Raw genomic sequence first — 15,513 nt, forward strand, 5'->3', positions numbered from 1 at the left:
CCATTTCTCAATAACTTCTATCCAATGATATTAGATTGACTTTGTTACACCTGTATTCAAATGGTTTCCTGCCAAAATGATATCTCACTTAAAAGTATAATAAGGTTACAACATAATATCCTGCAGTCCAATGATTTAATCATACCACGCCATTGATTTCCATTATTCTCTTGCGTTATAGAATACACATAACAATAGATAGCAAACATGAAATAGGTAGGCAGCACGGTAAGAAGAAAAACGAGGATTGAATCCGTGTGGGTGCCTGCTATGTTGGTCTGACCCAAGACCCAATTGTGTGCAGTTAATAGAAGAAATAGTGGCACTCCGACTTCCTAATCCAGGATATATTTATTCACATGTGGAAAACAAAGCTACGTTTCGGCTAGCTCAATGTAGCCATTTTCAAGCAGTGCTTGAAAATGGCTACATTGAGCTAGCCGAAACGTAGCTAACAGAAGTCGGAGTGCCACTATTTCTTCTATTACCTGCATAACAATAGATACATATTGCCAAACATATGGAATTAAATAATAGAAGCTTGACAAAATAAACCTTATGTGTAACCTACTTGGCTTGGATTTGGCATCAACGTATTTAATTTTCTTTGTCTTCTTCCATAGCGGGAGATAACAATGGAGCAATAACTCTGATGTGACCTATCTTTGTGATAAATTTTGTTTCTGCAAAAAAAATACTATTTTCTAAAAGCATAGGGGGACTTTTAGCTATAACCTCTGCCAAGCCAAACCTGGTCTAAACAGATCCAACCTGGCAGAGAAGGGTTACAGGGGGGAAGGGACATTAAGGCTGGCGCAGAACTCCATCCAGTCTTAAAACATTCTCCCCAGGTGATTGTACTATACATTTTTGGATAGTATTCTTAACCCCTTGCCACCAAAGCCACTTTGCTGGCACGGCCCATTCTTTCAAATCTGCCCTGTGTCACTATAAGTGGTTATAACTTTGGAACACTTTAACATATCCAAGTGATTTTGACACTTTGTACTTCATGTTAGTTCATGTTTTGGTGGTATGTTTTGTGTTTATTTATGAAAAAACTGATATTTGGTGAAAATTTGGAAAAATTTCGATTTTAGAAATTCACAATTTCCTACTTTTTCGACACATAGTAATAACGGCAAAAAACTTGATAACTAACATTTACAGAATGTTTGCTTCGACATAAGCTTTTTCATTCATACTCTCATTTTTGTAGGATGTTATGGGACTTTGAACTTTAGGTGCAATTTTTCACATTTTCATAAAAATGCTAAATCATTCTTTTGAGGGACCTGCTCAGATTTCAAGTCATTTTGAGAGGCCTAAATAATAGTAAAACCCCATAAATTACAAGAGTTAGAACAAAATTGGGTGCAATTCCTTGTATGTGGTGAACATTGTGAATTCTGGTTTCCTTTCTTTTTGTACTTTTTTGGTGCCGTACACCGTACCATATAGATAATATGCTTTGTTTATTCTATAGATTACTACAATTATGGTGATATCTCAAATAAATCGTTTTTTAAATATATTTTTACTGAAAAAAACTACTAAAAATAATAGAGAATTGAGAAAATCTCATTTGTCTTTGTATTGCCATTTTTTCCAGAGACATAACTTTAATATTTTTTGGTTGATAGAGCTCGTTTTGGGCTTAGTTTTTACATGTTGAGCCCACACAGTAGCTTGTATAATTAACGTTAATTTTGTTTGGATTACACAGAGGAGACGGACAACCCCCTTCATTAGATCCTATTGGCAATCACGAGCGCTGAAACCAGTGTGGCACGTCCGCACTGACATCAGTGCTCCCACTCCCACATTATTTATACAAGCTACTGTGTAGACCTTTTTTACAACATCTACTTTCCCGTCTCACTGTTCCTCTCTATATCCACTGGCATTTTCATTACTGAACAAAATTGGCCGCCTGGTGGGCAGCCTTTTAGAGGGATAACTATACATGCTTTAATACAAAGATTTCAAAGGTAAACATCCACCTGGGTTACGGTGACGGGGAAAAAAAGGATCTGTCTTGCTTTTTTTTCCCTATCTGACCGCATGTCTGGAAGGGATTTCTATCACATTTTTTACAAATTAAATTCCTAGTTGCTAATCAGAATGTTGACTACTTTATTTATAACTACCATATTAATGCAAATATCATACTTTTTTCATCATACGCTGGTAAACCATACTCCCCACCAGGTTCTCCTGCACTGGCTATATGAGGAGGGTCCTGCCTGGCATAGAAATACACTTTAACCAGCGCCCATTTAAGCCTCAATGGACCCAGGCTATAGCTAGTGTGGAGACATGGGGCAAGAATGCCACACGCCAATCGCTCTGCCTTGAGGGCATCACCTTTACACCCCTCCATGCCCACAAAACTGGCGTACAAGCATTGATAAACATCCCTCTTTGTGTCTATATGGAGGTTTTAAGCAGAATAGTGTGTTTTTATTTTTGTATTTATATAGCTATGGTTGAAATACATTGACAGAGTATAGAAATAAAATAAGCCCATAATATGTTTGCTCCATGTATTAGACAAAAAAAAAAAATATAAATGTACTTGTGTAAATGACAGCTTCAAGGCCTTTCCCCAGTGTATGGATATATCATAAATATCTGGTCATAGTGCATATAATTCACTAAACATCATATTTTTCTTGATGCACGGTTCACTTACCGTTACTCTTCTTACCCCGGCTGACCTGATTTTTGCTTTATATCAGCAGACTTAGTTAGATCATAACTATAGCAAGTTATATTTTTCTAAATATTTTCAAAACTTAGATGTTTTAAACCCTTAATGAACCACTTGAATTTCAAAACTTTATCTCTTAAACTATTTCAAACTGCATTTAGGACATCAGTTCACCTCTCTAGGACACATGAGGAGTATACTCATCCAACTTAGCTGCGACTTCATATATCAGGAAAAGCATACTGGTGATCTTACTAACCTCCCTTCAAGGGATTTTTACCCCTTAAAGAGAACCTTCCATTTAAATTAACCCACACTATAAATACTTCATTAAAACTAGGCTTAAAAACTATTGCTCTTATATCTAAATGATTTTTTTCTTGTATATTAAATTTAACTGGCACTGCCTTGCCTTCTGATTGGCACTGCCTTGCCTTCTCACTGCTCGGACATGCAGCTGTTTGGAACATTAAGATAGAGCTCTGTTACATCGTTGACCAGTTGATGTCATGTGACCAGGGTGATGTCATCTAAGGCCCTTTACCAAGTAAGATTTGCAACATCTACCCTATGTAAGTGACTGATCGCAGGAAATCACAGCATGCTTCCATTGAGGCATGGGAAGGAATAGAAGTACATGGAGGCATGCTGTGATTTAATTTGATCGGATGCATACATGGGGTAGAGGTTGTAACATCACCCGGGTCACATGACATGTTGATAAATGGCATGGATAATGGGAAGGGGCAGATGGAAGGGACCAACTGAACAGGACACACCCCCTCTGATGCCAGGTAATATAAGATAAAGTTGTTTTTATGGGGATGTAAGGGAAACAATTTTTAGCTAAAAGAAAGGTGTTGGTTAGTTAATAGGACTCTATAGAAACCTGTCACTAGCTATATATGTGAAAATGTGGTGACGGGTTCTCTTTAAAATAGTTGTCTAGAGATTGAATAGCATGGCTACTTTCTTCAAAAAATACACCTCACCATGGTTTGTGTTGATGTTGCAGCTCAGCACTACAGAGATGAATGGAGCTTAGTTGCATTACCATGTACTACCCATGGTAAGAAGAGGAGCTGTTTTTGGAAGAAAGATTCAATGTTTTTCAACCTCCAGACACTTTTAACTTACAGGCAAAGGCAGTTGCTGATGCAAAGATATTCTCTTGTCCTTTAGTGAATCCTGGGGATACGATTGTCTTATGAGTTGTGCCAACTACATCTAAAATGGAGACTACCAGAACAAATCTCAATACCAAGTTACACAAGGAAGTCATGTTCGCATTAGCACACTTGTCTATTAATAATTCCCCAATTCAATTTCTCGTGAAATTTCTGCAGAAAGCACTCTAGGTTCAAAAGGGGAGCCTACTACTCAGTGGTGACTTTTATCTGGTCCCGAATAGATCTCTAGTCTCAACGGCAGCATTGGATTGTACCCTTAATTTGTTTGCACCTTGGCTTTACTCAAATGGGCTGTTTGACATTTTCAGATGCCATAATTCTTATTCCAGGGAGTACACCTTTTTTCGCCAAGACAGAAAATGTTCTGTAGAATGGATTTATTTGTGACCTGGTGGCCTTATACATGGGGAACTCCACTGTAGGCATGACCTCTTGGTCTAACTATTCCCCAATATATTTAAAAGTTCCTTCCCTTCTATGTTTGGCCCTTTAATAAGAGGGGTGATGCTCAGATTAATGGACAGAATTACAGTAAAAGGAAAGCCCAGGTGCAGGATCTCATATTGCAACCATTGAATGATTTATCCAGAAATTAAGAACTTTGGCCCTGCATGAAAAATTATTGTCCCTCAAAAAGAAACTTCATTCTTTCCTTAGGAGATTAAAATCCCAGTGCATAACCCATAACATGTCTACACATCAGATGGGTAGCCAGGTTAAGAAATTGATCAATAATCCCATATAGTTTTCTAGTATATCCCAATCACCCTAATATGCTTCTCATTCATCCTTCATATGTAGCCAATTGCTTTATTTCATTCCATGCCAAACTATATCATTTGAAAGCGAATACCACAACCCCCTCAGCTAGATCTTTGCTTTCTCTGCACTGCACACATTTGTTTTTCCAGGGTTGATTATACCCCTATAAGAGCTCTTTGCATTAGTCCTTGCTAACGGATGCATTCACAATCACAATATGCACTCTAGAAAGGTGTACGTTATTCCCTCTGGGGCACATTAACTAAAAACAATGCAGTCTGCAATATGTGCAGTTTGACGGTGTAGTGTGCAGAGGGCGCCAGATTCAGGATTTCTGGATTTGCCTGTCCCCCCTCCCTATTCAGGCGCACGCACGGCCGCGCGCATGGTGAGCTGAGCGCAGACCACGGTGCGGGGAAGCTACTTCGGATATAAAGATTAATAAAGTGTTTAAACGCTTTAAAACCATTTAAGAACATAACGAAGATAAGTGCCGGCACCAGCTCACCCTGAGCTGATGCACGGCATTTGCTGCTTAGAAGCCCTATCCGAAGTGGTAGGTTTCCTTTAAGCTTTTTGATGGAGTCCGTTGCCAGAGTAATAAGGACCATCCAAAATATCATGGGAAGCACAGCCAGGCATGGATAGTATAAGTTGGGCTCTTTACCAATAAAACAAGAACTGAATGGCTACTGTCCTCTGCTGCATCTTTTACTGGCACACTCCCTCCCTTATCCTCCCTTCTATCCAAACCCCCCTCACTACAATAATCTATACTTGGATGGAGATTTCTAAGGGCTGCAGGTAGCAAACTAGTTCCATTGGATCTATTCAGAATATCTCTGTATATCCCATCCTCCATGATTCCCCGCATTGCCCATATGAGAAAATCTGTAGCTTCCCTGCACCTTCCTGAAGTGCAAATTCCCTCCCTATTGTATAACTATGATTTGATCTAAAGCGGCATATTCTCAGCCAGTGAGCTCTATCCATACACGCCCCACAGCTCGAAGATATAATAGTACCTTGCAGTGTGTGTAAGGGTTGAAATATACTTCATTACATCTGCAATGTAGTTTAGCATTCCATGGCAATGGATCACCACCCCCCAATGACATTCTCAGCCAGTATGGCTTGTCCCATGGCACTTAAGTTAACACTGCTACAAGGGTTGGTGGATGGTGCACCATGGTGGCTTAGTTCCTAAGGGTCAACAGGGTCAACATTTTGTATGTTTGTATGTTCTCTCTGTGTTTGCGTGGGTTTCCTACCACACTCCAAAACATACTGGTAGGTTGATTAGATAGTGAGCCCCATTGGGTACAGGGATTGGTTGTTATTATTGGGAGTTATTGGGATTGGGAGTTATTATGGTGTCGGTGGTGTAATACAATGGGCATCTGTATCCATAGTGGAACTGTGTTGCATTAATACAGTGCTACCGCAATCTACCACAATTTGCTTAGTTAAATTGTGTGTAAAATGTGTCTTGTCAGGAACTATGTTTGGGCCATAAGCATACAAGCTTCTTTTGATGCTCTCTACCAATAGCTTCCTCTAACAATAGCTACCAATTAGTTACTACAGTTGACTAGTAACAGTCCCAAGTCTTGTTTTATGTGGTTCTGTCCAGTGTTTTTGATACCTTTCATACTCTCTCTATAAGCCTCCATCCTATTTAAATCTATTTCTAACAGTATCTTGTCTATGTATCTTTTTATAGCTTTTATTATCATCTACTAAATGTATATTTAACTGTGTAAAGCCTCTATAACAGTGCTAGCGAACCTTTTAGATGCTGTATGCCTGAACTACAATGAAAACCCATTTATTTATTGTAAAGTGCCAACATGGCAATTTAAGCAATAGCTTATTTTTAACTGCTCTGTCTCAGCTTTAAATTGTATAAGCGCACTGACGCCAATGCTTTGAAAGAAGGTGGGGAAATTGGAAATTTGCAATTTTTATTGTTGCATCCGTTCAGGATGACAGGAAGACTTAACTGGCTCACAGTGGATATCCAGCCCTGTCCATACCTCCTCACTCATCCTGTCTCAGGCAACCAAGAATGTGTTGTAGCAGGGAGTGCAGGGGGAGGCCATGAGTTCTGCTGGGACAATGGTGTGGGTTCCTACAGAGAGGGCTCTGAGTGCCGCTTCTTGGCACACGTGCCAAGGTTCGCCACCACCGCTCTATGAGATCATTTATCAATGTACCATTGTTCTTGAATACATCAAAGTAACTTTTTATGTGTTAATAAGAAAAATAAAACACCATCTTAAGAATCCAGAATTCCAAGTTGTTAAAAGTGTGACATTCATGAAGATATACTGTATCAAGATGAGTTTGAGCTTAAAATGAAAAATATAAAACAGAAATAACCCTAATTGGACTACTATGAATTCTCCTTAATAATAAATCCTCATGTGATTATGTTTGTTCAGAATTTCTTTTCTCCAAGGAGCATGTAATGAGAATAACCTTATAAAAGCCTCATAGTAAGATGGATCATCATCAATCACTTACGCTCAAAACAGACTTAATTCACTGAGTAAGTATGCGGCCAAGAAACAACAGCTTACGTTATTTTATATATATATTGCTGTATGCAGCATGTCTGATCATTACAGATATAAATATATATATATATATATATATACTTACTGATCACTATACACATTGATATTGCATTTATAATTTACAATAAATTTTTTGTCTTTTCTAATTTGTACAAAAGCAAACTAAACTATGAAGAAAAAAACCCATCATTCCTGACCTGCAAATGGAAAACCCGGAATAACTAATGGTAATGTCCAATTTTCCAATGTTAAAATGTAGTCAATGTGAACCAGTACTATCAAGATTTCATTGCACATTCACACATAACAATTTAGAGTGTCTGCCTTAAATGAGCTTTAGAGAAATCTGTTTCTTACATTTGGTAGCAATTGGAGCGAACCGCGAATCATTAGGGGAGATTCATCTTTTCTCTTTCTAGTTTTCTTGTCAGTCTAGTTCCTTTTCCAAAAATTGTGCACTCTTCAAAATTATGAAGAGTACACAATCCTAATATGGGGACCTCTTAATGCCTTACATTGTTTTATAATGTTTCAACATTTTTATTCCCTTAATAGTTCAGGCAATTATTTTCTGAGTGACTTTCGTTTATTGTAACCTGAGCTTGGCCTTTTTAGGGAATAAAATGTATTCTGTCACTACAAAAATGCAATGTAAATTTTGTAGAACAATATTTAGTTTGTTGAAAATCAAAAGAAAATGTGTCTCATTCTTTTCCTTTTCATGCACCTTTTTAGGGCCTTATTTTGGTAAAGTTTTATAAAACAACCATTTTCCTTTTTTTTTCCAGATTAATATGCGAAAACCAACACAGCTTAAAGACAATAAGCGGGGACATCCCATGAACACAATGGAGAAAGAGAACAATACACTTGTGACAGAGTTTATTCTTGATGGTCTATCTTCCAAACCAGACCTACAGCTTCCTCTCTTCCTGCTCTTCTCCGTAGTCTACATGGTAACTCTGCTGGGTAATCTTATAATCATTATATTGATTAGGATAACTCCAGGCTTGCAAACACCAATGTACTTCTTCCTTATTAACTTATCTCTTGTAGATGTCCTTTACTCCTCAACTATCACACCAAACTTTATGGCCAACATTTTCTCTGCCAATAAGACAATCTCCATCACTGGTTGTGCCATACAAATGTTCCTCTTCATTGACCTTGCAAGCTCAGAAGCTATGTTACTTGCAGTCATGGCCTATGATAGATACGTAGCTATATGTAAACCACTGTATTATAAACTTCTTATGAACAAAGCAACATGTTTCCAACTAGTTTTCTCAGTATACATAGCAGGATGTCTTAATTCATTCACACATACATATTGTGCCTTTATTTTACCATTTTGTGGATCTAATCACATCAACCATTTCTATTGTGATATCAATCCCATCTTAAGACTGTCATGTAAGGATACATACCTAAATCAAATGTTGCTTTTTGTTGTGGCAGGTTCTGTTGAAGTTGGTTCTTTTTTATGTATTATGATATCATACACTTACATCATATTCAGCATATGTACAATTGGGTCTTCTGGAAGGAGGCACAAGTCGCTCTCCACTTGTATCTCTCACTTTACTTGTGTCGCCTTATTCTATTTCCCAGTTTTCTTCATGTACTTACGCCCAAACTCTGCATATTCCGTGGATCAGGACTGGGTGCTGTCAGTTTTCTATACAGTGATTATACCCATGTTAAATCCCTTGATTTATAGCTTTAGAAATCAAGATGTTAAACAAGCTCTGCTAAAATTTAAAGGACGATTTTAATATTTGTAATATGGATAGTGTTTATAATTGACATGAAGAGTTACCAGTCATTATGGCTGGTATTTTATATTGTCAAAATGTGTATTCTTATTGTTTCTGCACCAGTGACGTAGCTAGGAATGAGTGGGCCCCATAGCAAAGTTTTGGCTGGGGCCCCCTCCAACAATAGGTCCTCTGTTTTACGTAGGGGTGTCCATTATCTTTTTCTATCATGGAGGAGAATAACAGAGACGGGCAGTAGATGGAGGCTCTGTAGAAGGTTTTCTTACATCCCGTCTACTGTATTAATAGCTGTAATAATAATGCAGATTGCTGCATATGTTTTTCTGTTATAAGTAACAGTAGAGGTTATGGCAGTCGGGGAGAGGCTTTTGTTTACTGCCGGTCCCAGTTATTCTCCATAATGGAAGAAGATAATAGAAGCCCTTGATGGTGGGGAGAACCATCAGTATGGTGGCTCCTGCTCAGTACCAGTGTATGGGCCATGTCTCCTCATCACTGACTAGTCAGGAGGTTTAATCCTTACGCTGCTTGTCTGCAGAGCCATTAGCTGCAAGAAAGCTGGGGAAGGGTTAAATCTCTGGACTTCTTGCTTCGTTTTACTAAAGTCACTAATGAGCAGGAACAGGAGCAGCAGAACCTTCCAATACATGCGCCAACGACTGCCGAACCCCCTAATACATGCGCCAACCGCATTGAACAATTACCATACAGGTGAAAGTTTCAGCCTGTCAGAAGAGATATAACCAGTAAAGTCTCCTAAAGTATTCAGTTAAAAATTATGCCATCATTGGTGATCATGGGTTGGTGGAATTTTCAGGTGCATACATCCAAACATCTGATCGTTGAGTTCTGGTCTGAAGACTGGCTGGGCCACTCCAGAACCTTAAAATGCTGGAAGACCCCCACCAAGACCAATCTTTCCCACCTCATGGGTTAGCCTGGTGCACCCTGCACTGCTCTGAAAGTGTGCACCAACTGTTTTGTCGCAGTCACAGTAATAAATGTGCAGTAATAAATGCGGTGCATGGTCTGACTCTGCACTAGAACACCCCTTTAGGTGCACAGCTTGTGGTGCTTCGGACACAGTGCGGCCGCAATAGAATAACAACCCAGACAATTTACAAATACATGTGCAAGCAGGTTGCACGTTTCAGTGCACTTTAATAAATGTGGTCCAATATGTCTCAATACTACAGGGAAAAACAGTAAACTCTATAATATACTTTAATAAAAGAAAATACTACTTTGTCCTTTATTGCTCTTTTATTCTAGCAGTGTGTCTGAATGAATTTCTCCGCCTTATTTACATAGACAACAGAAAGACAAGAAGCAGTGCTTTTCTCAAGTTTCTCATAACTATGGATAGTTGTAACGTCCGTGCCTAAACGTTGCACTATCCACAGTTGGCAGAATAGATGTCGTTTATTTGTGTGTGAACTGTGGCTTACTGCTTGTGTTTGGATTAACTGAGCCACACCCTACTCCTTGCATTTTAGTCCTGCCCAGCAAGGGTTACTAGCCTGATGGACAGTTCCCCAGTGTACTGGTGGTGTGTCCGGGATCAGCCTTATATACCTGCCTATTCCCATCATACCTTGCTGGTTATTTTGAGTCTTGTCTTACCTGTGTATCTAGTTCAGTTTAACCTGTCTCCGTTTGTCTGCCTGTATCTGTACCTGACCTGTAAATAATTCCAAGAAAACGAGCAGCACTCCATGTAAAGTGAAAAAAGTGTTTTTCTTCTTTATTCCATCCTGGTCCTGTGAAGCCTGCACCCACCCGTTATTGTTTGCCTGTGTGCTGCTTGAACTTTCTATCTGTACCTGATCTGTATATATCTGCTTGATCTTGAACTGACCTATGTAGAATCTGCCTGAAGACCTGTATATATCTGTTGTTTTGTCCCTGTCTCAGTCCTGTGTTTGTATTCTGTGCACGAGTGTGAACACTGGTCTATTCCTGTATTCCGGTTACCTGTCTGCTCCATCATCCAGTAGCTGCCAGACGAAGTAAGTCTTCCTTGTCATCTTCTAGGGTCACTCAGGGACCGTCAGCACAGGAATTCTTTCACTGCTTTTACTCCACAAAACTGGAAGTGATTTGTAGGGGGGATGGAGGGGGGTGGTACATATTTTGTATGGACTCAGGAATATTACCTCTACTCATATCCTAAAAAATGTGTGTTTAGTTACATTGTAATTTACCCCTGAGTAGAGATTAGTGGATCCAAACTTCCAGTTCAGGTTAAGGTGTGCACCACGACATATTACCAGATTGGCTGCTGAACAGCAAATTTAAAGCCCCTAGCTACTAGCCATGGCTATGATTGGCATTACCATGCATAACTATGTGCATAACTATGCACACCTCCTTTGGGCATTACCATCTGCTTCTCGGCAAAGTCTTGCAGATGTGCATTGAATAGCCACCTTATACAGCTGGCAGAGAGGGAGGAGCAGATGCTTATGCACACAGGAGGTGTGCATAGTTATGCAAAGACAGAACACTTGAGTCTGACTGCAATGATTTTAACCCCTTCCCCGCCATTTGACGTACTATTACTGCATGGCGGGAGGTGCGTTCTCGCAAAATGCAGTAATAGTACGTCAAGCTTCTGGCGCCGGCTCCTGAACGGAGCCGTGCCTGAAGCTCCGGGTGTCAGCTATATATTATAGCCGACAAATGCCTCTAACACCCGTGATCGGAGATTTCTCCAATCGCGGGTGTTAACCCCTTACATGTCGCGGTCGCGATGACCGCGGCGTGTCAAGGGCATTTAACTGGAATCGGACATCCCCCCCCCCCCCCGCGGCACTTACCAGGGGGGTCTGTAGCTCTGATCGCAGCCCCGGGACTGCCAGTGCCCGGGGCTGCGCAATCTCCTTCCGGGGAGCCCTTCAGTGCCCTGGCACTGGTTACCACCCCATATGGGGTATTGTAATACACGGAAGAGATTGGGTATCAAATTTTGTGGAGCGTTTTGGTATTTTATCCACTGAGAATTTGTACATTTTATGAAAAACACATTCATTTAGCCAAAAAAAAATTAATTTCGAAATTGCATCCGATTTTGTTTTAACCCCTGTAAACCAATTAAAGGGTTAACAAACTTCATAAAAGTTGTTTTACGTATGTTGAGGGGTGTAGTTTCTATAATGGGGTAATTTTTGGGATTTTACTTTTATTTAGGCCTTTCAAAGTGACTTCAAACCTGAGCAGGGCCCTCAATAGCAGGATTTAGTTTTTTTTATGAAAATGTGAAAAATTGCACCTGACGTTCAAAGCCCCTTAACATCTTACAAAATTGATAGTATGTATAAAAAACCACAGAGGCATAAAGTAGACATTCGGTGAATGTTAGTTATTACGTTTTTTGGTGTTATGGCTCATGTGAGGAAAAAGTAGAACATTTTTGAATTTAGAAATTTTTTTCCAAATTTTCACCAAATATCTGATTTTCTCATAAATGAATGCAAAACATACCACCAAAATTTTTTAACTAACATGAAGTACAATGTGTCATGAGAAAACAATTTCAAAATCACTTGGATATGTTAAAGCGTTCCAAAGTTATAACCACTTAGTGACACAGGGCAGATTTGAAAAAATGGGCCATGTCAGGAAGGTGAAAAGTGGCTTCGGCGTTAAGGGGTTAAAACACTTTTTTTTCCTGAAAAAGAAAAGATTTAATCAGTAAGAACATGTTGAACAGTAAGCGAGCCTAGCTCAAACATGCATTATATAAGTGGTTGATTTGTTTTGAGCAGTATAGACGAAAGCCCACAGTAATTATTCATATCAAGGGATAGAATTCCCTTTGCTGCAGTCGATCATTTTCCATACTTAACGATAGAGGTGCAGTGCTTCTCTCTAATAGGCATAGTTGACTCTTCTTCCTGGATTTGGCAGTCAGGTTGGCCACCACCTTGGTCTACCTGATCGTGTTTGTAAATAACTAAACTGATCTTTATCCACTTCTTGGTCGGAGTTTAAACATAACCAATTGATCATTTCCAATTTTATTGTGTTTATATCCCTTTAAATTTAGTAAGTTGAACCTCTTCTGACTGGAGATCCTTTGACACTTTTTGCTCCTTATATCTGCTCAACAGCTCACCCCGTAATGTGATCGCAGAGTGCTGATACGTTCCTTTGAATCTGTATCTGTCAATTAAAGTAGGGCACCTACTCACAGGGTGCTTGCGTATTTATAAAACAAACACACCTCAGATACTGTGGGCAGGGGCGAGACAGGAATTGATTGGGCCCCATAGCAAACTTTTTGCAGGGGCCCTTCAATCTGTACAATATGGTATGCATATATACCAGCCACCACGAGCACAGTTACATTTCCAATAAAATTATTTTAGTTAATTAACCGCCTTCCCATAATGACGCCCAAATAGTATAATACCCTCCATTCAGCAAATTATAATGTTTCTATTGCTGTATATTTTCTGTATCAATTTGTTATGATTCTCTACATCTCTGCCTGCTGTCATTTATTCTTTACTTCCAGTGGATAAAAATCAGTAAATGGTCATCTGATATCACGGTAGTTAGAGCTGTGTGATATAAGAAGCCATGCACCAGTGTAACATCACAATGTTCTGTGTGTGTTTTTGACGTGCAGAAGTCGCTTTGAATTCTGACCCATTGTATTTAATGGGTTTTCACAGACTTGCATTTTTTTCACGCGCACAACACATTTTTTAAATGTGCATGAAAATATCAGCATGCCCTACACAAGCTTGAAAAATGTACCATACAAGAACGCATTGCACTCTGAGACACACACAAGTGCAATGTGTTTTTCACTGATTAATTGCCATAGAAAAGATAGAACACAGTCTACTTATTTCAAGTGCCTTTTATGCAAGTGAAAAACTAATTGAAAATGCAAAAAAAATATGTGTGAAAAACACAAAACACTAATGAATCAGATCAAAAATTTATGACAATCGCAGGCAAAAACATCATTTTCTCCTGCATTGCATTCTGATGCGATCTGCAACACAAGTGTGAAAGGGGCCTTAGGCTAAAAATGTGCCAAAAAATTGAGAGGAAAAAAGGAACTAAAATTTTGATCAATATCCACCATTGTGTTTTCTTCTGTCACAAAAATGCTTTTTCTGCTAAGACCCAGAACCTTAAGGAGTTGATCACTTGAAGACTAATATTCTATATAAGACATTAATAAAAGCATCCTTCACTTGAGTGTTCCTCAGGCTATAAATGATCGGATTTAGCATTGGTATTACCACAGTATACACTAATGAAATCACTTTATCCTTCTGCACAGAGTAACTGGAGATAGGTCTTGCATACATAAATATCGCTGTCCCAAAGAACAAAGCCACAACGGTCAGGTGCGAGGAGCAGGTGGAGAAGGCTTTCTGCCTTCCTTTTGAAGATTTCATTCTTAGAATGGAAGAAATTATTTTTGCATAGGAAGTGGCTATTACAATGGCGGAAAAGCTTCCAAGAACACTGGATAGGAGAAATGTGAAGAGTTCACTCATAAATGTATCAGAGCAGGAGAGCTGAAGGAGCGGAGGAATGTCACAAAAGAAATGGTTTACCTTGTTTGATTTACAGAAGGAGAGGTGAAAAGTACAAGTGGTATGTATTATGGAGGTAAGCAAGCCACCGGTGTAGGCAGCACCAACTAATACCAACCTGAGGCTCCTGCTCATTATAAGCAGGTATAATAGTGGGTTACAAATGGCCACATACCGGTCATAGGCCATAACAGTGACATGAAAGCATTCTGCACCCACAAATAAACCAAAAAAGAAGAGCTGTGTGGCACAACCATTGAAAGATATAGCCATTTGGTTGGAGAACAAGTTATGCAGCAGTTTTGGAGTTATTACAGAGGAAAAGCATAGGTCTGAAAAAGATAAATGACCAAGAAAAAAGTACATGGGGTTCTGGAGTTTGGAGGAAAAGCATATTAAAATCATCATAAACATATTACCCAATACAGTCACTATATACATTGTCAAAAAGATGCAGAAAAATAAAAGATTCCATTGGGGATCTTCCATTAATCCTAACAAAAGAAATTCTCTAACTGATGTATAATTCACACTTTCCATAGTTCCTACAAGAATGAAACATTTTGGAAATGAAAAGTTATTGTAGTTAAAATAAGCGATATTTCAACATATTATTATGAACTGAAGGTACCATAGATAGTTTCATTATGATTCATTATACAGTCATTGAACCCTTGCCACCCTGTGATGTAATAACATGTTAAAATAAAATCATATAATAAAGGTAGGTCCCTTATACTATTCAATAATGGATATACTTCCTGGAAAACTATTTTGGCAGTACACCTGAAAATTTCCTGAACCATCGGATTCAGCAATATTGGGAAACAGTCCAAAAATCATGACTGATCTATACAAATGTTGGCCCTGGCTTCCATAGATAAATAGTTTTCATTGTAAGGCTGCATTCACACGAACAGGCGGGCACAA

General features: G+C 39.0%; 2 protein-coding genes across 2 annotated transcripts; one reads left to right on the plus strand and one right to left on the minus strand.

Annotated features, from left to right (window-relative positions):
- Positions 1–3,308: 3,308 nt before the first annotated feature.
- LOC140125669 (olfactory receptor 5AR1-like) lies at positions 3,309–9,019 on the plus strand. The gene is made up of 4 exons (XM_072144538.1): positions 3,309–3,507; positions 7,110–7,216; positions 7,403–7,471; positions 8,033–9,019. Exons 3-4 carry the CDS (start codon positions 7,469–7,471, stop codon positions 9,017–9,019), a joined length of 990 nt encoding a protein of 329 aa, XP_072000639.1. The 5' UTR covers positions 3,309–3,507; positions 7,110–7,216; positions 7,403–7,468.
- A 5,165-nt stretch (positions 9,020–14,184) lies between these two features.
- On the minus strand, positions 14,185–15,123 carry LOC140125670 (olfactory receptor 5AP2-like). The gene has a single exon (XM_072144539.1). The coding sequence runs from the start codon at positions 15,121–15,123 to the stop codon at positions 14,185–14,187; it is 939 nt and encodes a 312-aa protein (XP_072000640.1).
- Positions 15,124–15,513: the final 390 nt, after the last annotated feature.

Source organism: Engystomops pustulosus, chromosome 4 (assembly GCF_040894005.1).
Source record: "Engystomops pustulosus chromosome 4, aEngPut4.maternal, whole genome shotgun sequence".
NCBI lineage: Eukaryota > Metazoa > Chordata > Amphibia > Anura > Leptodactylidae > Engystomops > Engystomops pustulosus.

Bases quoted from the DNA above. Each gene is read 5' to 3' on its own strand.
- LOC140125670 (XM_072144539.1), bottom strand. From the start codon at position 15,123: ATGGAAAGTGTGAATTATACATCAGTTAGAGAATTTCTTTTGTTAGGA.